Below are 27,470 nucleotides of genomic sequence, written 5' to 3' on the forward strand. Positions count from 1 at the left end.
TTCTGTCTCAATCCACACCAAGTTCTCAACAAATACATGCTGATGGATTTTGTTGCCCTTCCCCTAAGGGCGTTCAGGACAAGCCCAGGAATCTGTAACTAGCAGACCTTCCTCCAAGAGTTTCCATTGGTTTCAAAATGCTTTTTTTAAGGTGTTCTTGGTATTTGGAGAAGATCAAGCCACGCATTCTAATGGACAGACGGGTCTGCAAAGTGGAGAAGAACGTGTGGCCCACATAGTGGGCCTTATTCAGTCCCTTCCCAGTGTAGTCAAATGTCATTTACCCTGAAGACATTTCACCTGTTCATGACAGGCTTCCAAAGCCTTGCTAGGATGTTTGTCTTTGCTTCTTATATTTACTTTTGATGATCAAGCTCCATCCAACCAGGGGCAGGGCCATAGAGGCACTGCTGGAGGTGCCTTCTTTGGGGCAAACCAGGGGTGGCCCTCTGTGTCTGCCTTGGCAGCTGGAGGAGGCAACCACCCCCCGGTGCTCTGCAGGAAGTCTCGAGGGCCCCAGAGCAGGAGTCAGGGAACACATGAGGGCTCCACAAAAACAATACAAAGCCCCAAACTCACCCAACTAAAACCATGGTGGTCCAGACTCAGCTTCCTTAGAGACCTACTCTGGCATCTCGGAAGCCCCACAGTCTGACAAGATTAATGATTGTCGGTCATTCTTATGCAATTTACTCTCCTTGCTGTGCTTGGCAAAGCCTGAGTCAGTCTGACAAATTTGGAGTTTCAGGATGTGACTCACAGATTAGTAAATTCCTCAGAAACAACTGTATTTGGTTACAGTGACCACAGAGACACCTTCCAAGAGGTTTCTCCTGATGGGGCGTTGTCACTGACCTAGCCTCCTAGGGTTATGGAATCACACCTGGCACTGTTCCTGGACAGCCAACAAGCCCAGGTACAGCGGGCAGCCTGCCCCGATGAGAGCCGAGGCAGACAACCAGGAAGGGAAGGCGAGGCAAAGGAGCAAGTACAGGGGTCTGGCTGAGTGGCCCAGGCTATGCACGCGGCCCCCCTCACCTCCTCGCTAACCAACTCTGTGCCACCCACCGCCTTCTCCTCTCCATCCAATCCCTTTCTTTGGAGCCTCTGCTAACATTTAGTCACGAGTTGTATTAGATTCCTTGGGCCACCATAACAAAGTACCACAACCTGGGCGGCTCAAACCACAGAAAGTATTGTCTCACAGTTCCGGAGGCCAGAAGTCCAAAATCAAGGTGCTGGCGAGGCCATGTTCGCTCTGAAGGAATTAGGGAAGGATCTGTTCCAGATCTCTCTCCTAGCTTCTGATCATTCCTTACCTGGTGGCCACATAACTCCAATTTCCATATGGCTTACTCCCCACGTATGTCTGTGCCCAAATTTCCCCTTTCTATTTTTTGTTTTCATTATTTGTTATTTTTCACTTTTTAAAGAGTAGCAGTAGTGGTATTTATTTATTTTGAGAGAGAGAGAGTGCATGCAGAAGCAGGGGAGGGCCAGAGAGAGAGGGATACGGAGAATCTTAAGCAGGCTCCACACCCAACATAGAGCCTGATGCGGGGCTTGATCTCATGACGGTGAGATCATGACCCGAGCCCAAATCAAGAGTCCAATGCTCCACCAACTGAACAGGTATGCCCAAATTTTCCCTTTGTATAAGGACACAGTCACAGTCATATTGGATTAGTGCCCACCCCAATGACCTCATCCTAAATCATCTGCAAAGACCCCATTTCCAAATAAGATCACATTCTCAGGTCCTGAGGGTTAGGACTTCAAGGGAAGCATTTGGAGACACAAGTTAAAACGTGTCAGGCTCAGCTTACCCTTTTTTTAATAGTTCATATGAATATGGTAAAAATTCCAAGCAGTACTAAGAAAAAGAACTCCCTCCTGTTCCTGTACCTGAATCATCCTCCCTAAAAACAATCACTTCCAGTGACTTATGTATCCGTCCATGGACAGTCTCTGTGTGTAAAAGCCGACAGACGACACGATAGACAGATGTAGAGATATCTCCTCCGCTTTTTTCTTTGTGTTCTTTTGACCCTTAAGGATTCAAATAAATGCCTTTCCATGAATTAATACTAAAGTTATACATTATACCGTAACACAAGAGGATTGTGGAATTAAAAGCCAGGGTTTGGCAAACATTGTTTTTGAAGCACAGGCAGCCTGAATCCTCCTCCTTATCCATAAGATAACATTAATGACTACAGCAAGTCATAGAAAAGAAAAAGGGAAATTTGTGACTACAAGAAGGGACAAATGAAGGTTTCCTACAGCCTTGCCAGTGAGAAAGCAAGCTGGATGCAGGAGCCCAGAGGCACCCCAGAGGTGTCCCCACCACCCCCAATCCAAAGCTGTCCTAGTGATGTGGTCTGAAGCATTGGGGTTCAGATTCAATGGCCAAGAAAGAATTCTTGAGACGTCTTTGGTGCAAAACGGTGGTTTTATCAAAGCAGGGAGACAGGACCCATGGGCAGAAAGAGCTGCACTGGGGTTGTGACAGGTGACTGATTATATACCTTCAGGTTGCAGGGGGTCAGGGATAGTGTAAGTCTCTAAGGTATTTTGGAAACAAGGTTTCCAGGATCCTGAGGGGGCTAGCTACTTTTAGGAAAAAGTCATTTACTGTCTAATAAAACCTCAGTCATGAGACCCTTCAGATGTACATGAGTGGACCATAAGCTTGGAATATGTTTGCCAACCTATATCCTGGGGTGGGGGGAGGGGGAAGATAAGGGAAGTTTTCAAAGGAATTTTTATATGTTAAAGTAGACTTACAGGATCCTAAAGGTTGGGATAATGTTAAGCTAAGACTGCTTTTTGCCCTTAGCAAAGTGTCATCACCGAGACAGCTGAGCTCCCAGAGGAATGTCAGTCACTCTGCCTGTCTCAGGGACTTGTCAATAGGCTGTAAGTTGTAAGGAAATTGAATCTTTTTTCTTCTGCTTTTTTCCCACCACATCACTAGTGTTGCGAGATCCTTGAGCACAATGGCCAAGAAAGAATCCTTGAGACGTTGTACAGTACAACTTAGAGTAGTTAGCTTGCACGGGACAGGACCCTGTGGGCACAGAGAGCTGCATTTTCGCTGTATGAAGCTGGTGGTTATATGCTTAGTGCTCAAGGGGGAAGGGGACGTGCAGGGAGTTTTAAGTCATAAATGTCTTCTTCGAATTCTACTCATAAAACTACTTGCGCAGGTTTCTAAAATGTTTGTCATTCAGCTTGATATTAACTATCGGTGAGATTTACGGCAGTCATGAGACCCTTTATGAATGTAGCAACCGGCACATAGCTGATCCTTATGAAACTATGCAGGCATAGGTCAACCTTCTGGGCTACAGTGAATGTTTTTCTGCTTCTATCCCTCGTCACCAGGACCTCTGCTCTGGGCTCAGGCTGACTCAGGCAGGCCCCAAGGAGAAATCCAGGCAGAATTCTACAGATGATTTCAGACAATCCTACAAAGACTCAGGTTCATTTCTCCAAGATCTCAGATAAGCCTTCTCCTACCAGACACCCAAATGGCTTGGTTTTCCCACGAACCTGCTAAGCCAGTGTCTTCCAGACCACGGATTGCAGCCCAGTATCCACCAATTCACGGCTGACATAAATCTCAGCATGGTCTACCCACTGCTCTGTAGCTTGCTTATTTCCTTTAACCTTGGGTATCAGTCCACACTGCAGCCAGAGCTGCTCCGTGCTTTGTAACAGCTGCACGTAAACCATGCCGAGCCTGTGCCGCAGCCCCCTTATGGGCACCTCCCATAAATACATGAACCGCCCCACATTCACCCACAGGTGACGCCAAATGCGGGGCTGGGAGTCACCGAGGGAATTAAGTCAGGGTTAGAGCTTCAAGAACCTGAAGAAATGAAGAGCTAACACAGCCAACTCTTTCAAATATGAACTGTCTCCAGAGACAGAGCTGCTGGTATGCGCTGCCCTACAGTCAATTCCTGGCTCGGTTCTCTGACCCCGGATGAATGACGTCTCTCTACACCATAGTTTTTGAAGTCTGACTCATATCCTCACCGGGAAGGATGTGGGCTCTGGGACCAGCATGCTTCTGAAACAAAATTGCTTCTACAGTTCCTCCATGCAGACAAAACTATGTGTGGCCGAACCTAGAAACCACCACCCAAAACATCATTTCAGAAGAAGTCCACATACTACATTCTCAAGTCTAGCTTTTGGAATGCACGGGAAAGTTCCACGGATTATGCCTCCTGTATGGTTACTATCTTGCCAAGCTACTTGTGCTGATGTAGGGCAACCAAGTCTCTTAGAAAATTCCTGACTGGCAGATGCCTTACATAGATCCCTGTCACTCACCGGCACTCTTTTCACCTGAGGGCAAAGCAAGACACATTAGGGGAAAGAGGACAAAAGGTGGGGATGGTAGAATATTAGAACTCTGAGCACCCGGAGGGGGGCAGCAAAGTCATTAGCATGATGTATTTGCATTATAATTGTAATAATAACAGGAGCCCCTCCCCTCCCCACTCCACTGAGTCAGGCTGCCCTCCGGGAGGTGGAGCTGCATTTGGGGGAAAAGATTCTATCCCTGTCCTAAGGGGGTGGCTGTTGGGAGTGGGACAGAACAAAAGGGTGTTTGATGGCAACAGGTCACAGAGGGCAGTCCGGTAGAAACAAACACCCCATGGGAGTTTAGGTGGAGGCAGAAGCTCCAGAAAGGGATGGGCCATCACAGGCACTACCTTGCCCCTGAGCTCCAGTTTTCCCTGCCATTGAAAGCAGTGCCAGGAGCAGCAAACCTGGGCGATAGCATTACCTGGCCCACAGCAGCCACACAGTGGGCAAGCTCAGCACCTCCCGGGAGGCCTGCAGCAACAAGAATACAAGGAGAGTATGTACTCAAGGGCATAAGGTTGTTTAGAGCAACATCATCCTGATCAGCAAAAGAGAAGTGATTGATGTGCACAACACATCACAATGGGGACCACGGGCATGGCACTCATCAGCCCATCCTCCACACCCCAACACCGTGCTGCTGGCCTGACGAGCCACACGTTATGAAAAGCATGCCACACATGTCACCGGAGGCCACCAGAGGAAGGAACCAAAGGCCCCCCAAGACCTCAGAGCCAACCAGGTTACTTCCCTTGAAACCTATAAAGATTTTTGTCCTTGACCACGTGAAACAGCAGCTACACTTGAAGCTTGCAACTGGCCATTCCTGCTACCTTCAGGGTGTCCCTTTAGATCCATAGGAAGACTTCTCTCCTGTTGGGAAAAAACTCGTATATCTCTTGAAGCCATCAGTGGAGGGTCCTGGCAGAACTCAGGCCAACCCTGCTGGGGATACAAAGGACATGCCCGTGTCTATGACAGAGGACAAGCAGAGCCCAGTGGCACCCCCAGTGTGCAAACACACAAAGAGACGGGCTCAGAGTGCTTTGAGACACGTCCTGCAAAATGTTTGCTGTTCCTGGAGACTCACCTGAAAGATGTGTTACATTTGGAAGGACTCAGGGCCAAATAAACCACCAGTGGTTTTTTGGCAAAGGGATTTACCACCTTGGAGAGGTTCTCAGTGTACCAAGCTCTTCTTTTTGAATGCTTTCTATCTCAAGTCAGGTGCTCCGCTGTGCAACATTTTTAACTATTAGAAAGTCCTTCCTTCTTTTGGAGTTCCATGTCTCTCCATAATTGCCATGTACTCATTTTTGTATACATCAATACAATGTGTGTGTCCATACACACACAATTTGTTAGCCGTCATCAAAATGGAAAATGTGTGTGTCCTACTCCTAGAGATCTCTCCTACAGAAACACTAGCACGAGTGTGTAATATGTAAGTGTACAAGGATGTGGCTTGGAGACTGTAATATTGCTCTCCCTGGCACTGGGACTGTTCAAGCAAAATTGGAATGTCCATAGGAGGGCATTCCTGCATCAAATGGGAGATTGCACATACTGTTCTTCCACTTGGAAGCTTTTGATTTTCTCCATTTCAGAAAAGAAGGGGAACAGACCCTTCTGGTCTCACATTCGGGTCTTCTCTCCCTCAATTGTTTCTCCTCCCCTTGGCACAGGCCATGGGGCTCCATGGAGAAGGGAATCAGGTCAGGTGTTCATCAGAAGCCTCCATATGGTCCCTGTGGTGTCTGAGCCACCTCTTCTGGTTGTGCTGGGGTGAGGGAATCCAATGTACCTCCAAGAGACCTCTGTTCACGGAAGGGCCGGTGTATCTATCCCAAGCACATACTCTCCTATAGTAATGGAGCCTCCAGGACCTGACAAAGGGGCAACGACAGGAGTGGCAGCAGCCTGGGCAGCCACAGGATTGCGGCAAGAGCTGTGAGTGTGGCAGCAACCAAGTCTATAAGCCCAGGACAGACAGATGGAGCATGACAGGAACAGCCAGTAAGGGTCCAGGAAGAGGCACAGCTGGCATGACCAGGGGGTTGTGGGACACAACATGTCCTCAGGGAGTATGAACAAGATGGAGGAGGAGAGTACTGCAACCTTGTCCCAGGAGGGTGCTTCCAGCATGTCACCAGAAGCCGGTCTCTCCCCAGAGGGCAGCAGGAATGTGGCCACTGCAAAGACAACCAGTAAGCCCAATGTACAAACAGCTAATGTCCAGTGATCATCTCATTTGGTCACAGTGAAGACTCCATGAGTGACTGGGATGGAAGCCAGAGTTTCCCAGGTTCATGCTGAAGCGCAGAAAGAAAGAAGGAAAACAGAGGATAGAGCTCCTGGCAGAAGGAGTTCCCATCACCACACGATAAGCGAAAGTCCCCACAGGTCAGGCAAGAAAAGTCAATCCAAAAGTCACCTCCTTAGCCAGCTATAGATGCAGCAGAAAAGGTAAAAAGAGGATGTTGTGGGTTGAATTTTGTTCCCCCAAAAAGACAAGCTCATCCTAATCCCTGTTACCTGTGAATGTGATTCACCTGATTTGGAAATAGGGTCTTTGCAGATGTAATCAAGCTAAGATGAGGTTTTTAGGGTGGGCCCTAATCTGAATGGTATCCTTACACAAAGGGGAAATCTGGACACTGACAAAACATGCACAGAGAGAAGATACCGTGGAGGCACACAGTGAGAAAACAGCCATGTGATGACTGACACAGGCAGAGATTGGAGTGATGCATCCATAAGCCAAGAAATGCCAAAATTGCCAGTAACTACTAGAACCTGGATGAGGCGAGGAAGGATCTCCTCCAGGCCTTTCAGAGGGAGCACGGCCCTGCTGACACCTTGACTTAAGACCTCTAGTCTCCATAACTATTGAAGAATACATTTCTGTTGGTTTAAGCCACCAGTATGTGGTACTTTGTTAGGGTAGCCCTACAAACCAGTAGAGGGCGACAGCCCCAGCTCCTGCCCTCACCACAGCCCCACTAGGAAGGATCTAGGGCATCTTACAAACAGGAGGAGCCAATCCATGGCTAGTTCAGGTTCTCCACATGAGAGACACAGCTGGGTTGGCTCTCAAAGAATTTGAAGAAGCCTGTCCTACTACCAAAAATGGTGGTCTCCTCTCCTGGTAGAAGGGAATAGCATGTCTAAGACCGTGCTAGGGAGCAGTGAGGGGATCATTGTGGAGCCAGCAGAAGGTGGAAAGTGGCTGGAGATCACAGGTACCTAATTCCTGAGACCAAGGAGACAGTAGCCTTTGAAGTGGGTTAAAGAGGAGTCAAAGCAGGAAGACCGAGGCTCAGAAAAGTGTCCCTAGAGAGTCATCCCAGCGTTCCTGACTACAGTTCAATTAAATAAAGAGGAAAACCATAGCATATGGGAAGGAAGCTCTCACATATGTGTTCTAGTAGACTACTATGATGATGTTTATAGCAAAATAATTTGAAACAGCAAAACCCTGGAAACAGCCCAAATGTCCATCAAGAAGAGAACTAAAAAATTGTGGTAGATGCCACACAACCATGAAAATGAATCACGGCCATACACATTAGTGTGAGTGAATATCACACAATTTTGCTTAACCAGCAAGACACAGAAGAATGTACATAATCCAGTTCCATTATAGAATAATTCGAAAGCAAGACCCAATACTACATTGTTTAGAATACATATTTGATAAAGAAAAATGGTGACTTCAGATAAGGAATGGGTTTATATGGAGCAGTCACAGGGACAGTGGGAGTCAGGATGAACAGAGCCTAAGTTAGTTTAAACCAAAGGGAAACAGACTCTCACACAGCAGAAAGGCCAAAGCAGAGGAGCATGGGAAGTTCAGGGCTCTCCTGATCTATGTAACTGCTTTATTTTTGGACACCCTTATAACTAGAAAACTCAAACCTACCCAGGGCAAATGAAAATCTCTGTTCTAACCTCTCTCTCTGTCTCTTCCATTGATTTGCACCAACTTAGGACACATGCTCACACCTACACCAATGAGAATAGCCAGAGGAATTCTGCATGCTGATTGGCTTAAAACCAGATCCTGAGACAATCACTGACAAGACTGGCTCCTGAACCAATCACTCCAAGATGGACACTTGGAGTAAAGGCAAGTAAGGTGGCAAACTACTGGATTCAGAAATAAAATTCAGGGGCGCCTGGGTGGCTTGGTCGGTTAAGTGTCCGACTTCGGTTCAGGTCATGATCTCATGGTCCATGAGTCCGAGCCCCGCGTCGGGCTCTGTGCTGACAGCTCAGAGCCTGGAGCCTGTTTCAGATTCTGTGTCTCCCTCTCTCTCTGCCCCTCCGCTGTTCATGCTCTGTCTCTCTCTGTTTCAAAAATAAATAAACGTTAAAAAAAAAGAAAAAGAAAAGAAATAAAATTCAACCCCAAGGTTGTCCTGGTTTTTCCTGCTAGTTTGGAAAGAATGCCTAGGAATGAAGAAATGGAGCAAGGCAAGAGGAACCGAGGGTGTAAAGATGTGTCAACAGGGATGGGGTATTAGGGCATATTGAGTAGGTAGTGATAAGCCCAACCACTTAGAGTGGCATGAGCAAAGGTCACCACCAGCTTCCATCAAATGTCTATTATGCACTGGGTCCTTTACAAAGGTTCTTTACAGAGGAGGAAATGGATTCAGAAAGGTTCAGTATCTTGCCCCACATGAAAAAGAGAAGAAATGAGGGAGCCAGGATTCAAACCCAGATTCACAGCCTCCAAAGTTCATGCTCTTTCCAGTAAGAAGCTGGATAGAACAGCAGGATGGGCAGCAAGACCAGCCTTGACCTCTCCAAGATGTCTAAAGCCTACTTCTTCCAAAGCAAGTCCCAGTTGATTAGGACCCATGCACCTCTAAGAAAGGACAGTACCCTCCTCTAAGTACCCACTTCTCCTGGATGCCCTATCCTGGTTATAACAGTGCCACTCAGGTAAAAAGATTCAGAGACAGCCTCAAAGTCACCCTCTGTGTCTGTTAATCAATACCCTTCACTCAGAGATCACTATATCGGGTCAATTTCCACCTCTGGAGGAAAACATCCACAAAACCATACTCCTATTTCAGACCCTTCAGACTCTTCTGAAATAGCAGAGAGCTAGGCATACGAGAGATGCCAAAACCACCACGCTCCCTCCTCTCCCAAACCCTTACCAAAAGCCACAGCCCGTGAAGGGACAGCCCTATACAGGACATGCCTATCCACTCCCTCCCAAGCCATTCCCATGACGCCTGGATGAACATCCAACTCCATGATATAGCACTGGCTGAACCATCAGGCTTACTTCCAAGGAGTACATCTACCCACAGAATAGACTCAAAAACAAGCAGAACGTCTCTAGGCCAAATGCCAAGTGCTTTGTTTTGAGTCTTGGTTAAGATTTCAAGAAGAGTAAGAGACAGCAAGAAAGAAAGAACTATTGGAAATTATTACAATTCTAGTAAAACTCCAATTAGCATAGTTTCTGACAGTGTACAGACTTAAAAGGACTTTCTTTTCCCCTCTGGAAACATCTGAATGGATGTCTGCTTTCATATTAGGGCTTGCCTTATACTGTCTTTTTTTTTTTAAAGTGTCAGTTGACCCCCAAAACATGTCTTATTAGCTGAATACTCCTCTCCAACCCTCCAGTGACACATACTCACCCCATCTGCACTGTCTTCGGAAAAGTAACAAGCTTATTACCAGAGTTTGCTCCAGTGTTCAAATACCACCCTTCCTTCCCACCCGCCCCCTCTTCCCCCCAGATCTACCCCCCCCCCCCCACGTCTCCCCTTCCACTCTCCCCTTGCGTCCCTACAGTTCTTCTCTCTCCTTTCTTTCTGGGCTGTGGAAAGAATCGATTAAGCTCCCTGTCCAACATTTGCAGCATGCTTCTTTCTCTTTCCTGAGACTTCTTCAGCTGTGGGGAGACCCAGGTCCCAGTTGAGGCATTGTTGCGGGAGCCCATGGGCTGAAGGAGCGAGCGAGGGGGTTCGAGTCCGGCAGATGCCTTTATTGTCAAAGACAAAGGTCCCCCATCGAGCCTCTCCACTTTTCAGCACTTTCATCCCCCTCAGATCAAAGGGCTGCTCTGCATATGAAAGGCACCGCCCATTATGCGGCTCACATTAGCCCCGCACCACCCCACCAGCCTCCCAGCTCTGCGAACAAAGGGGCTCGCATCTGTTCAGGCCCAGGCCTCACCTTCTGGGGCGGTGGGTTGTTGTGTCTTTTCTCTTAGCTCACTTTTGAGAGCCATTCAGTTCCTTGAAGTATAGTTGGAGAGCAGTAGGGGAAGGTCTTCCTTGTCCTCAGAACATTCCGCCCCGATATTGTTTCGAGCCCCCTTGAGGATTTCTGGTCCTTGCCTCTCTCACCTCACCTGGGTATGGAGGCAGTGGGGACGACCTCCTCAAGCTCATTTATTTTCTCCCTTCCCAGCCACTCCGTAAAACTCCTCCTTCTTTACCTGAAAGGGGACTATTCCCATGGAATTGTCTAGACTGGTCCCTCAAAGGAAGATGGTGAGAAATCCTGCTCCTTTTCCTGTCAATGTTAATAGATGCTGCCTGACGTAGGAGGTAAAGCCTCCACACATTTCTTTGGACATTGAAGTCTGCTTTCCGGGGGGGGGGGGGGGGGGGGGGGGAAGTGATTCTAAGAACTTGGATGTGAGCTCTTTGCAGCAAAAGGACTCAAGCATGAGGACAAAAGAAACTGAACTTCAGTGACACTCCAGCCTGAAGAAGCATCCTTTTGTAAACGATGCTGGCTCCTGAATACCAGGAGAGAACATGGAGAGACCTGAAAGAATGCACCAGGCCGACCAGGCCCTCCCTCTCTTCTCTGGCGGCCACCCTCTCAACGTCCTCCACGCCTCTCCCCTCCTCCTATCCTTGGTCAGGTCTCCTGACCGCTCTCTCCTTTCCACCCAGTCCACATCCTGCCCTGATGCCAGATAGATGGCTAAGCAACACGGGCCTCCTGTTACAACTGAACTGTGTGACCCACCCACCAACCCCTGAATTCACGTGATGAAGCCTTGACCCCCAATGTGCCTGTATTTGGAGACAGGGCCTCTAAGGAGGTAATTAGGGTTCAGTGAGGCCATCAGGATAGGACCCTGATCTGATAGGGCTGGAGTCCTTATAAGAACAGGAAGAGACACCAGAGCAATTCCCCAACCACACCCCACACACCCACCTCCCCACACACAGAAAAGGCCATATGAGAACACAGCAAGAAGGAGACCATCTGCAAGCTGACAGGGGCTTCACCGGAAACCAGCTGGGCGGCACCTTGATTTGGTACATTGGCCCTCCAGAACTGCGAGAAAATAAATTTCTTCTGTTTAAGTTTCCCTGTGTGCGGTATTCTGGGATGGCAGCCCAAGCCAATTCCTATACCTCCTTCCCCCAAATCCCACACGATGCTGAGGTCACAATAAGAACAAATACCAACCTCTGGTCTCCAAGGCCTAATGAAAGTTACCACCTCTGCTAAGCACTTCCAGACTATCTCAGCCCCGCCCTAGAAATCTCCATTTTTTTACTTCTATTGCCCTGAAAGTTAATTTTCCTTTATGTGTTTTAAAGTTCAGACAAAACAGGGGCACCTGGATGGCTCAGTCGGTTAAGCATCCGACTTCCGCTCAGGTCATGATCTTGCCGGTCAGAGTTTGAGCCACACATCAGACTGTGCTGACAGCTCAGAGCCTGGAGCCTGCTTCGGATTCTGTGTCTCCCTCTCTTCTGCCCCTCCACTACTGGTGCTCTGTCCCTCCAAAATGAATAAACATTAAAATTTTTTTTTTAAGTTCTGACAAAACAAACAAGCTTCAAGAAGAATCAGATGAAGAACCCAACTAAAAGCATAATAAAGCTAACTGCACCCACTTAACCACACTCAGAACTGTTACTGAGGCTAATTAGGCATAAGTGGTAAGCACTTCATCTAAATGGCTACAGGCCGTATTATTTCTAGAGTCTGGCCTGCTCCTGGACGTTCTCTTATTTTGTATTTTTTCCAATATCCGTTACCAGCTCCATGTCAGTTTTCCCTTGTAGAGCAAACTCTAGTCCATAGAGACCACAGTTCCCAGCCTCACAGTGTCTTCCTCTTGATGGCCCAGGGCCCCGGACCAACACGGCTGAAGCTCTGAGCCAAGAGGCTAACTCTAACACCCCGCAGTAGCGACGGGGGGGGTCGCAGCCCTCTCCAGCCCACACTCAGCTGCCAGATGCGCTGACCTGTGACACTCCTCTTGGTGCTCCCACCTCCTCCTGACAACCCCTCAGTGTACCTGGAGGTTTCCCAGCCTCACACGCAAACCCTCTGCGGTCTCGCCTTCCGTCCCACCCCTACACAAATGCGCACGGAGCCCGCCCACCCTGCCACCACCGGGCCAACACAGCCTGCTTTTCCCCAGGTTTGCCTGCACCTTTGGCCCATTTGAACCATCTCCCTTTTGGGGTGCCTGGGTGGCTCAGTTGGTTGAGCATCTGACTTCAGCTCAGGTCATGATCTCGCAGTTTGTGAGTTCGAGCCCCGCGTCAGGCTCTGTGCTGACAACTCAGAGCCTGGAGCCTGCTTCCGAGTCTGTGTCTCCATCTCTCTCTGCCTCTCCCTTGTTCATTCTCTCTCTCTCTCTGTCAAAAATAAATAAACTTAAAAAAAAAAAAAGAAACATCTCCCTTTTTCCGCTGCCTGTCTGAATCCTTGCCTCCCCTTGAAAAATCCAGCTCAATATCAAAGTCGCCCGGATAACATTTAGCAAATAATCAGTCACATCAATCACATTCCTTGGTGACCATTTCACCACAATGGCCCCAGAGAGGGGAGGAGAAAGGCCAGTCTCCTCTAGCCAAGGCCACGTCCAGAAACCATGCCACCTGCAGTGGGCCCACTTCTGTGGCCAGCAACTGAGGGCCGGGAGGGCACCTTCATTTTTAAGCTCTTCAATCTCTACGGTTCTCCCTAAAGTTCAAGACTGGTCTGGAGAGAAGCTATAAAACCTCACCACAGAATTGGAAACCCCTCTTGAAAGGAAGGGGAGGCCCTCTAGGACACCCCACAGCCTAGAAACACACGCCCACGCGGCCCTCATGAGGTGCATTTAACCTGCACTTCTCACTCACTCACGGGGGATCTGGGAGAGGCACACTGCCATTACTATGTGACCAGCATCCCTGCCCAGGTGGCAGGAAGGAAGTTACTCTGGGAGGATGAACAAAGTGGGTAAAGTCAGGGTAAAGATGGAAACAAGCAGCAGAGTTAATGCCAAGGCTCACTTGCTTCAGGCAGTCTGGCCTGCTGGAGTGATGAGAAAACAGCAGCCTTCAAGTAGCAGCCAGTGATTAGCAACTGTCACTGGAAGACGCTGAGCTAGACTCATTTAAAAAAGGTAAACCATGGGCACCTGGGTGGCTCAGCCAGTTAAGTGTCCAACTCTTGGTTTCGGTTCGAGTCATGATCTCATGGTTCGTGAGATCAAGCCCCGCGCCGGGTTCTATGCCAACAGTGCAGAGCCTCCTTGGGATTCTCTCTCTCTCCCTCTCTCTGCCCCTCCCCAACTTGTGCTCTCTCAAATCAATAAATTAATATATATATATATATTTTTTTTTTTTTTAATTTTTTTTTCAACATTTTTTATTTATTTTTGGGACAGAGAGAGACAGAGCATGAACGGGGGAGGGGCAGAGAGAGAGGGAGACACAGAATCGGAAACAGGCTCCAGGCTCCGAGCCATCAGCCCAGAGCCTGACGCGGGGCTCGAACTCACGGACCGCGAGATCGTGACCTGGCTGAAGTCGGACGCTTAACCGACTGCGCCACCCAGGCGCCCCTAATATATATTTTTAAAAAGGTAAATCAAGATCCTTGCTCTCTAGGAGTTTCTGTGCGAGTTCAGGACATGAGATAAACACATGGAAAGCTAAATACCACTGTAAAAATTAAATCACCATAAATCTGATCATTCAACAGCTGCCACAAGGTAGCAAATGAGCAATTGCCCAGTTACCTCAGGAGAAAAGGAGCTTCTGCAACCTGAGGTAACTTCCAGAGGTGATTCAAGAATACGGACCAGAATGGTGACCAAGAACAGAAACGGAGGTTCTCAAACTTGAGTGTGGATCGGAATCGCCTGAAGGGCTGGTTAGACCACAGATTGCTGAGCCTCAGCCCCAGAGTTTCCAGTTCAGGAATCTGGGATGGGGCCCGAAATGTTGCATTACCGACAAGTTCCTAATGATGCCAATGCTACTGGCCCAGGGCCCCCACTCTGAGAGCCACTAGTTTGGCCTGAACATGCTACATGAGTAGTAGGAACAGGTAGCCCTGGTGACCTGCCTGCCTCACAGCTAAGTCCTATTTGTACGACACAGTGTGTTCATTTTTTAGGTGGTTACCTACCAAGAGCCAGGACATCTAACAGAAAACAAACTGATGGTTGCCAGAGGAAAGGTGTGAGGGGAAGAGGTACAAAATGGGTGAAGGGGAATGGGAGATACAGGCTTCCGATTATGGAATGAATAAATCATTGGGGATGAAGGGCACAGCATAAGGAATATAGTCAATGATACTCTAATACTTCAAGGGATACTGCAGACTCGTTTCTGCCCCATGCCCCTGCCTCCCTACTCCCTTCCAGGTAAGCCTCTGCTCTTGGCAGGTATGTTGGGTGGGCAAGGTTGCTTATCACTGAAGAGAATACCCTCGTGGGGTGCTGCTGACTGACTTCTCAGGGAAGGGACAGCTCCGGGGACACTCTGTGCTGTCTGGGACTTCAGTGGGGCCCCCAACATACCAGGGTACATGCAGAGGACGCAGGGATGGGGTAATGAGACCCCTCAGCTCTCTCGTGTGGTCATCCACGTTTTATGATTCCACAGCCTTTGCTGAGGCTGCCACCAAAGCCCCACTCGGTCCCTTTCAAGGCCTGACTGACCATGAATAGAAAGGAAGGGCCTCATGGAAGAGTGTGGGGAGGAAGGACAGCACAAAACGTGGCAGGAGGGATATAGGAAAAGCAGAGAAGTGCCATAGTGTCCAAGGTGTGGCATTACACGATGCCACCAACATCCACCTCCAGAGTCCAGGGCAGCCTCGCTTCATCGCTGGGCCACAGAGTACCTCATCATACTGAGACTTCGACTGGCTCCTTGGATCGTCCCGGGGAAGAGTTCATCCAGTTCCACCCAGCTCCTTCCCCCCTCCTTCCCCCATCTTCTCCAAGCAGGGTAGACTGCCTGACCCAGCCGTGTTGGGAGGTGGACTCTGGAGGAGGGACAGGGCTCACACTCTCTGAGTGGCATGCTGGGAATCATTCCTAGAGTCTAGGGGTGTCCTGGAGCTGATCCACCACGGAAGAACTTGCTTCTTGGGTGTCAAAGGGGTTCCCTGCTCCCAGGCAGGAGGCAGGGACATGGGGCCAAAATAAGGCTGCAGCATCCCTTGAAGTGCTTCTCTTAGGACTCCAAAGGCAGCAGAGCAGGGTCAGAGCCGGCTGAAGCCAGAACCCCAGGAGCACATGCGGTATCCATGCAGGTGTACAAAAATACCTAATTTTTCTAAAGTTCACTTTGGACTTTAGAGAAGCAGCCCAGAGCCAGGGGATGGCAGGATCACCACCAGCTTTATCTCTGGGTCCCTAAAATAAGAAACAGAGTGCCCAACCCACACTGAGTATGCTGAGTGCTGAAAGAAATGTGTCCCAAATAAAGACTAGCCATAAAAAAAAAAACAAAAAAAAGACTCAAATCCTGAGCAGGCCTGCTCCCAGGTGGAAACTGCGTCTAGAAGTTCGTGAAAATCACAGCCAGCCATAAGGTACACAGTTGATTCAATTTCCTATTCCTGGTCCAGAAATAAGGAAGTAAAGGGAGACTTTACTAAATGGCCAGTAAATGGCCAAGGTGAAGAAATGCCATGGAAGATCCCCGCCCGGGAGAGCTAATGGCCCAGCCTGGACTTCAAATGTTTGAAGATCATGCCCATCACAATAGCTATGCTGATGCCCTGTGTGCAAGCAGGCACAAGGGTGACTCAGGGACTAGATGTCACAGGCTCCTAGGGCATTTACAGCAACTACAGCACTTCGCCCAGCTATGCATAAGAACATGAAAATATTACAGAACAGAATTGGGAAAAGAATGTAAAAAAGCAAAAGACTGATTTATCTCACAAGCACAAAAGACTGGACATAATGTGAATTTAACATGCTGGTCTTGACACAGAAAGGCTGTATTTAATTTTTAAAGTAATTAGCATACACTCATGTTGTATCCCATTTTGGCCACGGTACCTGCAAGTTCACTGTCTCGAATTGGCCTCACTGACATGTTCAGCAGTAGCCCACCTATTATCCTATAACCACTCATGAGCCCCTCCAACATGCCAGTCCAAACACATTCCATTTCGATTATGGAAAATGCAGGAAAGTCACCCATCATTATCATGATCAGTTTCAAAGATGAAACCATCTGCTTTTACTGCGGTTTATGACTAGGGAGCAGGAACTCCCTCAGCAAATCAGACCTGTGAATCTGGCAGGTGTTAGCACTCAGCGGAACTGGGTTAGAAAACCAGAGTCTACAGCCATACCACCCTGAAGACGCCCAATCTCATCTGATCTCAGAAGCTAAGCGGGGTTGGGCTTGGTTAGTACTTAGGGGGAGAAAACAGGAAACTGGGGAGCCCAGGCCAGCCCTGCCTAGTCTCTACAAGACCCCTGGCCCTACACCAGGTTTATTCCAACAGGAAAGTGACCCCAGCGGGGCCTCTGCTTGCTGATGCACCATGGCACTCTTGCCGTGGCCTCTGGGCACAGGGACCTGTGGAGAGGCCTACAAAGTACAAAACAAGGTATCCCCAGGCTTTCCTAGGATTGGGCTATCCTAGCCCTGGCGGGTCCACACCCTCCTAAGGAATGTTGACCCTACATCCTCAGGAGGCTTTCTCAGACCAGCAAGTGCCTCCCCAGCTCATACCTCTCCTACATCCACCTGGCCCTTAATAGCCTGAGATGGAGACACATGGATGGCATCTTTCTAGAAATCTGCCCTGCCAGGGGCTGCCTCCATCACTCTGCCCTGCCTGGGACAGAGCCCCATCCTAGAGCCATGGTTTCTTCTATTAGATAACTGATCCATCTATTTTTTTTTTTTTTTTTTGAGAGAGAGAGAGAGGGAGAGAGAGAGAGAGAGAGAGAGAGAGAGAGAGAGAGAGAGAGAGAATCTTAAGCAGGCTCTACACCCAGCACAGAGCCCAATTGGGGGCTCGATCTTACAACTGTGAGATCATGACCTGGGCTGAAATCAAGAGTCAGATGATTAACCAACTGAGCCATCCAGGCACCCTGTAACTGATCCACCTAAAGAGAACTTGCTCCAAAGAAGAAAAATCCCCATCTTCCCAACACCCCAAAACTGTGACTCAAGAAATGCACTTTTTCATAACACTCGAAAAACCACTGGGCCCAAACCAGTGTTTAAGGTTTCACTTTTTTTTGGGGGGGGCAGGGGGGGGAAGAAAGGCTTTTTAGCAAAGCGAGTTGTTAGGGTCCTAGGGGTACAGGGCAAAAACCAGCAGTGACACCTACTACTGAAAGGGACAGCAGAAGTGACAGGTGAAAAGGCAAATATGAAATATGTTAGTGCCATCTATTGGCAAGAGTAAACAGTAACAGAAATGATTCTGTACAACAGCAATTCAGATCATTAGCATGCTTATGCATCATCTGAAGAGCACTCTGGGGTTTACAACAGACTTTTACATCCAACTGACTTCAGTAGGTCAGGATACGAAAAGCTCAAAGATGCAGGCTTTACATGTGGAAGCAGAGGGCAAACCCGGACCTACGGGCTTGGCTCATATTAACTCTTGGATTCCGTGACTCAGACTCCAAACACAGATGTGGCCAGGTCCCAAGGGACAGACTCTAATGCTGAGAAGACTGGGGCTGTCCCGAATTCCCACCCCAGTCCACAGTGACATCCAGTCCATCACTGGGAAGTTGGCAGAAGAATCCTGTGGTCAGACAGATTTGTTCTGGTCAATCCCTCAAAGGAAGCAGACAGACGGCACCCTATGCCTACAGCTTGTGCACAGATGCCTGGTGGTGTGTGGCTGTGGAAATAGGATTTAGAAAGATCATTTCTCTAGGGAATTCTTTAAGTCTCTAATGTGAACCCACCTCTGCAGCTGGGAAGGAAGGGAGGGGACTCACAGGTGAGCCCTGCATCACTAAGCCTCCGGCTGCAAGTTCAATTGCTTTCTGCACATAAGGAATGGCAGTGCAGCTGCTAACACCAAGCAGACACAAACTCTGGGTGAACGAGAACAGGCATCGTAACCTGACTCCATACTGAAACGGGAAGCAGGCATCTGCCCTGAGATGGCAAGAGCAAATCCACGGACAGGAAGGAAGCATCCCTTCCCTTATGCCAAATCCAGATCGCTGAAGGGAACAATTAGCTCTCAGGTAGTAAGGGAGAGGTGAAGGGGGAGAAGTAGGAAAAGTCAAAGGATCTAGAACAGAGAGAGGACTTCGGTCATTTTCCACACAGAAGCTCACAAAGCATCTACTAAGGGCAGGCTATGGTGCTAAGTCCTAGGAAAACAGTGATGAATCCTGCCTCGAGAAGCTGATCGCCTGTTATCATAAAGACCTCAAGTTCTGGGAAGCAACAACCAGATTACATCTTACTCTTTTTACATGGCACCATGCTCAGCAGGAAATCAATGGATGTGTTGACTAAATGAATATAGGAACGGGTGGCTTAAGAGAATAACTCCTAGTAAACTCACACCCTGGTGTTTGAAGTTTAGGGCCAGCTGGGCAGGGATAAGTCTATAGATAGAGGAACAAAGAAAGCCATAAGATCAAGACATCACTGAAGGTTGCTAAGAGAACAGATCTTAAAAGTCCTTATCACAAGAAAAAAAGGTTTGTAACTATGTACGATGACAGATGTTAATTAGACTTATTGTGATCGTTGCACAGTGCTTACAAACATTGAATCATTATGTCATACATCTGAAACTAATGTTACATGTCAATTACATCTCAATTTTTTTAAAAAATCAGACAAAAAAAGATCTTAATAAAACTCAAAAACTGCTTCCACTAATAACAAGTGCTTCTGATAAAATTCTAGTAAAACAGAAATCCAAGGACATTTCATTCATATCAGAAAGACTAATCAACTACCAGCATCATATTTAATGGTGAAATAGTAAAGCCATTCTCCTTCAAGTTAGAGAAAGAAAGAATGCCCTTTTTTATTACTACTACCTAATGCTGTCCTAGGTATCCTAACCAACACATCAAGGCAAGAAAAAGAAACGAGACCAACTGCAGAAAGGTGGAGACAAAATAATTATTTATCAGTTCTATTTCTGGTCACTACGAAAGCAAGAGGATCAACTACCATTGTTAGAATACACGATTTCAACTCAGTAGTTAAACTGGTATAAAACTTAGTAACCAGATAGAAAATATATTGCAAAGAGAGTCTTTACACCAGCAAAATTCTTATTAAACATAATGCATAAACTTATGACTTGAGCAAAATCTAAATCAAGAATTCTACAAAATAAGAAAAGATTAAAATATAATCAGATAAATGGAAAGGCTAGCATGTCCACGGATTAGTTGACTTAACATGAGGAAAAATGTCAGTTCTTCCCATATTGATCTGGAAGTTAAAAAATCATAATCAAAATGATTTTAAAAATCATTAAAGAAAGTGACATCATTATCAAAGATTTAAATCCAGTCACTAAGAATGTGATATTGATACAGAAACAAGCAAACAGATCCATGGAACAAAATAGAAAGTGCAGAAACAGAAGGTACGTGCATACGGGCGTGGGTCCGTGTGTACGTATGTGTCTGCACTGATACGCTAAAAACACAGAGCATCACAAGTCAATAGAAAAAAGCTGACCCCAGGCCAGTTACACTAGAAGGGGCAGCCATAGGCATTTAGAAGCTCCCCAGTGTCGAGCCCTGACTAGGTACGCAGGCAAAGGAACAGCCATGGGACCCATCATAGGCAGCATGGCCTCCAAGTGGATCAGCCTCAGACACACTCATCCAGAATCAGTCTGGATCAACACTGTCCAACAGAAAGATAGTGTGAACCACACATCTGATTTTAAATTTTCCAGCAGCTGCATTAAAAAAGAAATACTTTACATCCAAAGTAGTATCATCTCAGCCTGTAATCAATAGAAAAAGTTATTCATTCTTTAGCCATACTTAGTCTTCAGAATCTGTTACATATCTTCCACTCAATTGACATCTCAATTTGGACACTAAATTTTCATCAAAAACACTTGATCTGTAGTTCATTTTCATAAAATTTATAGTCGAGAAAGGAGATCCACATGCCCAAGTTGTTCCAAACACAATTATTAGAATAATAATTGAATCAATTATCAGTTTTTAAACTTTAATTCACTTCCTCAGTCACAGCCATATTTCAAGTGCTCAAAAGTGAGCCTCATGTGGCCAGTTGTTAATGAGTTAGACAATGGAAGTCCAGAAACCTCCACTGCGACTCCAAACCCCAGAGTCTCACACTGACCACCACACCTGTTGGAGACTCAAAGTCACCATGACCTTCCACATTTCTGGAATCAAACACAAATTCCTCCATCTGTTAGCTATGTAATCATGGGCAAGTCTCTTAATCCCACTAAGCTTCAGTTTTCTCATCTATAAAACAAGGATGACACTACCCATCCTGTAAAGTTCTGAAGATTAAATGCAATATTACCAATGAGGCCTGGCTCACAGAAGGCATTGCATGTTGGTTCTTTCCCTCTGTATCTGTATAGTATTTATGATTTTCCAATTTACTGTTTTATTTGCTTCTGACAACAGGATGGGAGGGCAAATATTATTTTCCCCATTTAAAGATGAGAAAACAAAGTTCAGAGAAGTTAAGGGGACAGCATAAAGTCTCATGCTGGTGATGGTGCAGGAATTCTCACCCCAGCACATCTGGCTCTGGGTTCACTGCTTCTCCCACAGAACAGCGCTCCAGCTTCAGCCATGCCTCAGTCTCCAGCTGCCTCTAACCTACAATCCAAGAGGAGGGTGGGAGCTCTGAAGCTGAGGCCCACAGGGCTCCTCCCAGGCCTCAAGGAAGACCCGCTCTCCTCTGCATCTTCCTGGCAGCTGGTTGGAGAGGTAGCTCAGGAGCCTGTGGGCCTGGCCATCTCCCCCTCTCACCTTGCAATCAGGCACCAACGTCCTTCTTCAGAGCTACAGAGAACAAGGAGGAAGGAACCAACCACTCCTCAAATGGAGCAGAAGAAATGGAACAAAGGAATGAGTTAGGCTCGTCTTCTATCAAATTGAATGCAGATGATCTTACTGTTCTCTGGACTTACTGAGAAGGGAGACTCCAGCAGGCTCCACCCCAAAGCCTCTGCTGGAATTCTTCAATTCCTCACAGTAGCGAGAATGAACAATGGACAACTAACTACACACAGCAACCAACATGGTGAATCACAAGGGTATTGCTAAGCGAAAGAAGCCAAGACCTCTAAAGGAAGCATACTGCGTAATTCCATTTATGTGAAATTCTGAAACAGTCAAACTAATTTATGCTCAAGGACTTTCAGAACAATGGCTCTGGGACTGGTTGGGGGTGTGTGGGGAAGGAGTAGACATCGGGGTCAAGGGGCTTCGGGGGAGCCAGTGCTGCTGTTTCCCGCCCTGGCCCTGAGTGCTGGGCACATGACTGTGTTTGTGAAAATTCAGCAGGTGCACTTTTCTGTATAGTTATGCTGCAGGAAAAACTTGATACTAACTTTCTGGGGTGATGGAAATGTTCAATAAATCGATCTGAGTAGTGGATATAGGTATATGTCAAGTGTCATTGATCTGTTCACTAAGGTTGTATTTTACTGTTTATAAATGAAACACAGGAAGTTACACACCCCCAACCAAAAAAAAAAGTTTTAGGAATGTCATAATTTTTCCTCCTAAATTTAAACAACTTTAACCTCACTAGCTTAACCTTAAGTTCTTATAAAAAAAATAGTTTATAAATACTAAATACCTACCTGAACGTTAAGAAGGTGTTATGAAATCAAAATGACTCTAGTATATAACTACATGCCCTAAAATATCTCTTAAATGTATTATCTTAAGAGATGGTGCTACACACCTTCCCTCAAAGATACTTTTGAGGGTATCTTGAGATATATTATCTGCCAAGCAGATATATATTTACCGCCAAGCCTTTTCCCCTCCCAGTTTGAAGTTTGAAAGAGGGCTTAAGCCCAAGCAAAAATGGTCATAGATTCCAAACTTGTATGGTCAAAATCAATAAGACTTTAGATCAAAGCACTATCCTTTTACAAAACATTGTATTAAGTTCAGACATTGGACGCCTGGATGGCTTGGTTGGTTAAGCATCCGACTTTTGATATCAGCTCAGGTCATGATCTCACGGTTGGTGAGGTTGACCCTTGTCTGGCTCTCCACTGACATCATGGAACCTGCTTGGGATTCTCTCTCTCTTTCTTTCTCTCTCTGTCTCTCTCTCTCTCTCCCTCGCAGTTCTTTGCCCCTCCTCTGCTCACACTCTCCCTCTCTCAAAATGAATAATAGGGCTCCTGGGTGGCTCAGTCAGTTAAGCATCTGACTTCGGCTCAGGTCATGATCTCGCGGTTTGGGAGTTCCAGCCCCACATCGGGCTCTGTGCTGACAGCTCGGAGCCTGGAGCCTGCTTTGGATTCTGTGTCTCCTCTCTCTGCCTCTTCCCCACTTGTGCTCTGTCTCTCTCTATCAAAAATAAATAAATGTAAAATAAAATTAAAATAAATGAACTTTTTAAAAGTTGTTTATTTATTTATTTTGAGGGGAGAGAAAGCATGAGAAGGGGAGTGGCAGAGAGAGAGGAGACAGTGAGAATCCCAAGCAGGCTTCACACTGTCAGAATGGAGCCCAATGTGGGGCTCGAACTCACCAACCAGGAGACCATGACTTGAGCTGAATTCTGATGCTTAACCAACGGAGCCACCCAGGCACCCCCAAAATAAATAAATAAACTTTTAAAATAATAATAAATGCAAACATTGAAAAAGTTAGAATATCAGCTTCTTAGGTTTCCAAAATAATGTGAGAAAACTCCCCCAGGAGATAGATACAGAGAATTACTGGTCCCTTATCTTGTCTATAAATCTCAGTGTGCCAAAAAAATACTATATTTTACTACCTGAGTATTTTTTAATATATACTCTTAGCAAGGTAAGTTAAATTCCCTACAGATTTTATTATCAATTCAGGAACACTATTTTTAGGCTGTTGAATGTCCTTAAGTTCTTTAAGTAACAACCCAAGTTCAGCATTTCAAGATCTGCTAAGACCTAGATATGCTAAGTCCTTTTATTCTGAGGACCAACATCCCAAGGCCAACCACTGAGAATATCTGCAAAACAAGAATACTTATTTCAATATGGTCAATAATATTGTAACAACTTTGTATGGTCACATGGTAACCATACTTATTGGGGTGAACATTTAGTAACATATATAATTGTCGAATCACTATGTTGTATACCTGAAACTAATGTAATACTATATGTCAACTATACCTCAATTAAAAAAATTTTTAAGTAAAAAATACTTATTTCACATTGCAAAATTCTCATTTGTCCCCAGAAGTATCTAATCTGCTATAAAACATCAACAACAAATTTCACCAAAACGATTAAACAATGGCACTTTAATAAAGTGCTACTTGTCTTATGAGAAATGAAGAACTTCTTGAATATGAACCTAAATTCCAATGTCCTGAGGGAGGGGCTATAAATGACAGAAAACAGGAATATAACTCTGCCTTACAAAAGGAATACCCTAGGGGCAGGGTCCTGAACAGGGACAGCAATGATCTCAAAGGGACCAATGTGACCTAAAACAGCCATGCCCAGTATTATTTTCAAACCAGGCCATACCCTGTGATAGTCAGTCTGACATTCACATTGTCCACATACTCTCAATGCGGCTTCTTTTTAAAAAATAAATAAATAAGGATGGATTTTTTAGGGGCACTTGGGTGGCTCGAGCCCTGCATCAGACTCTGCACTGACAGTACAGAGCCTGCTTGGGATTCTCTCTCTCTCTCTCTCTCTCTCTCTCTCTCTCTCTCTCTCTCCCCCTCTCTCTGTCCCTTTCTCTCCTCTCTCTCTCTCTCACACACATACACACGCACAATAAAAATAAACTTTAAAAAAATAGATTTTTTTTAAGTTTATTTATTTTGAGAGGGGGGAGGAGCAGAGAGAGACAATCCCAAGTAGGCTCCACACTGTCAGTGCAGAGCCCCATACAGGACTCAAACTCACAAATCACAAGATCATGGCCTGAGCTGAAATTAAGAGTCGGGTGCTTACCCGACTGAGCCACCCAGGTGCCCCTCAAATCAGCTTCTTTTTTCTTTTTAATAATTTATTGTCAAATTGGCTAGCATACAGTGTATACGGTGTGCTCTTGGTTTTGGGGGTAGATTCCCATGATTCGTCGCTTACATACAACACCCAGGGCTCATCCCAACAAGTGCCCTCCTCAATGCCCATCAAAGCAGTTTCTTAATGAATGACCTGAATTAAAACAAGTGACTAAGGTATGTCAATACTTTTTGGGATGACAAGAAAAAAACCCCTCTTCTCTCTCAGTAACACACACACAAACGATATAACTGGCTCTATGGCTTATTTTTTAACCCTCTGAATAACATTCTTGAGCAAAGACAAGTTTCAGATCAACTGTCCTTCTGAACCATCTCCTATATTATAAGTCAGTGAACTCACACACAATCAAATGCCAAGTCCTTCTTGCAAAGAGAGTCTTACCTGTGAAAAGTTCAGCCCATTCAGTGGATGGCACTGCTCTTCCACCTTTTCCACGGCCCCAGTCTGTTTCCTCAGCCGCTCAGCCTCCTGGGCAAGGTACAGGTCTAAGACAGGCACCCCCCGGGACTTAATGTCCACTTCGGTCAGGGAGTTGACCATGAGCATCACCCAGACGGGCCTCTTCCGCTCCCAGTTCCCCGCGATGGCGTTGAAGAGGTAGTCCGCATAGAGCCCCTTGCCACGCTGGTCTGGGGTCATCCACGAGGGCATCATGAGCTTGACGTACTCTAGGTGGCGCTTGAGGCGGCAGTAGATGTCCCTGGGGAGCACGTCCTGGAGGTTCTCGCCCTGCGGCAGCATCTGACAGCTGGTGAGGGCCGAGATAGTGTAGGGGTCCGTGAGGTCCAGCTCAAAGTACACAATGCTGCTCTGCTGAAAAGCCTCCTTGGAGTTGTCCGGGATAAAGTCCCAAACCCGGGTGTATGGAACGTGGATCGTGCCAAAGAAGTAAGATGGCGGATCTCGCTTTATGGTCCACAAGAAGGAATTCAATTCACTCTGCTGAAGGGAAAAGAAAGGCCATTAAGTCATGATACGTAGAGTCAGAAAGCTGGGAGGAGAAAACGAACGGGAGAGAGGAGTCACACTGCGAGAGGAAAATGATCAAAGAATGATTTAGACTTTGGAGTCCAGGTAGATTCACCTGCCAGCAGCAGGAGTTCTCCATGCAGCCTTTTCCCTTTGTCCCCCCAAAGTGTTGATTAGAGTTGAAAAAGTGATAGCAGTCTTTACGTTTGCCCTAGCAATGAACGGGGCAGGAGATAAGGCGGGGACTCTCAAGGGATTCTGAGGACACAGCTGGTACCGATGAGGGGACACCTGAGGAGACACTGTTGCCTCCCGGGCAGGCAGACTGATTGTGTCTGCTTCTTCAGATCTCAAGTCCAACGTTCCCAGAAGCAGTGGCTCTCCACGGCTGCCCATTCTCTCCCAGTGGTTTTCCAGGCTGAGCAGTGGTACACATCCACCCGAGGCCAAGCCATCGTGCCCTTTGCCCCTGAGTAGCTCAGTTTCAACAGCAGGCATTTACAAAGTGTCTGTTTAGTAACAGACCCTGGACAAAGAAGGGCACAGGGCAGCCCTCGAGGACTTCAAGTCATAAAGTCAGATATGAAGTGAACCATGAACCAAGCAACCCAGAAATGTGAAAATCCGGGTTTACAGAAAAGAAATGGAATACATTCCCTTTACAAAAGGCTTTAATTTCAGCAGTCTTTTAAGTGTGATGTTCTCCTGTACTGTGGAGTTTCAGCTCACAATCAGTTTTCATTATTGTCACCGTTATGTTCTACAAAGTCATCACAAACACTGAAGTACCAAACAATGAAGCACTGCTCCTAGGAGAAATCCAAGGGTTAGGTTCCTACAAGCCTCTGGTCACAAAATGTTCATCAACAGATAAATGCATAACCTTGTTTTATATGTGCTCTGTTGAAAAACACCTTATTTAATACATGTTGCTGATTCACTGACATTGAACTCACAGCCAACAGCATGACAACTCATTCCTGAACGAAGCTCATCTAACACATACATTTTCTCCCTGAGGCACGTCACAGCCTCCTTGTGCTTAGGAACACTCGATACTATCTATGCCTGGTTATTTTAAACAGAGAGATCGCCACAAAAATGCAAAAAAAAAGAAAAAAAAATGTAGCATTAAGTAGATCACCAAAAGGACACTTACTCACTCTTTACTTGTTTGAGAGCTGAAAGAGAGCACTGTATCAATTTATTCCACCTCAGCTGGCAGTGTGTGCATCAGGCACATGTCTGCCCATGAAAGTGCCACAGGCACTGGGGTTATTGATCAATTGTAGAAAGTAGCCTAATTCACAAATGTGAAACCTGCAAACAATGAGGATCAGGTGTGTTTGCATTTGTATGTTCATTGTTGAAGCTACAGCAACTTGTCTTCAAATGATATGTTACACAGAATCTCAAAATCTAAGACAGATGAGAGCTGGTTGATACAGGGGCCCCATTCCCCATTCTCACAGGCTTCAACCTCTTCTCCTCCCATTCCCCTGCCACCTTCTGACCACCCAGAAGGCAGAGGTGGACAGGTAAACACAAGGCCTGGGGGTGAGATAATGGGCGGGGGGCAGGGAAGATCAGTAGCAAATGAGCTCACAGCTCTGGATAAAGGTGAT

At 46.6% G+C, this 27,470-nt stretch overlaps 1 protein-coding gene across 6 annotated transcripts in view; it reads right to left on the minus strand.

The window, feature by feature from the left end:
• Positions 1–27,470, minus strand: part of TRABD2A (TraB domain containing 2A) — a 53,589-nt gene that overhangs the window by 18,718 nt on the left and 7,401 nt on the right. For 5 of the 6 annotated variants that reach the window (XR_006200799.1, XM_042932844.1, XM_042932842.1 and 2 more), the window contains exon 2: positions 25,258–25,818. Coding sequence is in view for 5 of the 6 variants with exons in the window: in XM_042932844.1 (XP_042788778.1) it covers positions 25,258–25,818 (561 nt within the window). In the remaining variant the exon portion in view is untranslated. The remainder of the gene's footprint in view (positions 1–25,257; positions 25,819–27,470) is intronic. The other variant, XM_042932843.1, reaches the window with a different exon arrangement.

This window comes from Panthera leo, chromosome A3 (genome assembly GCF_018350215.1).
Source record: "Panthera leo isolate Ple1 chromosome A3, P.leo_Ple1_pat1.1, whole genome shotgun sequence".
NCBI classification, from domain to species: domain Eukaryota; kingdom Metazoa; phylum Chordata; class Mammalia; order Carnivora; family Felidae; genus Panthera; species Panthera leo.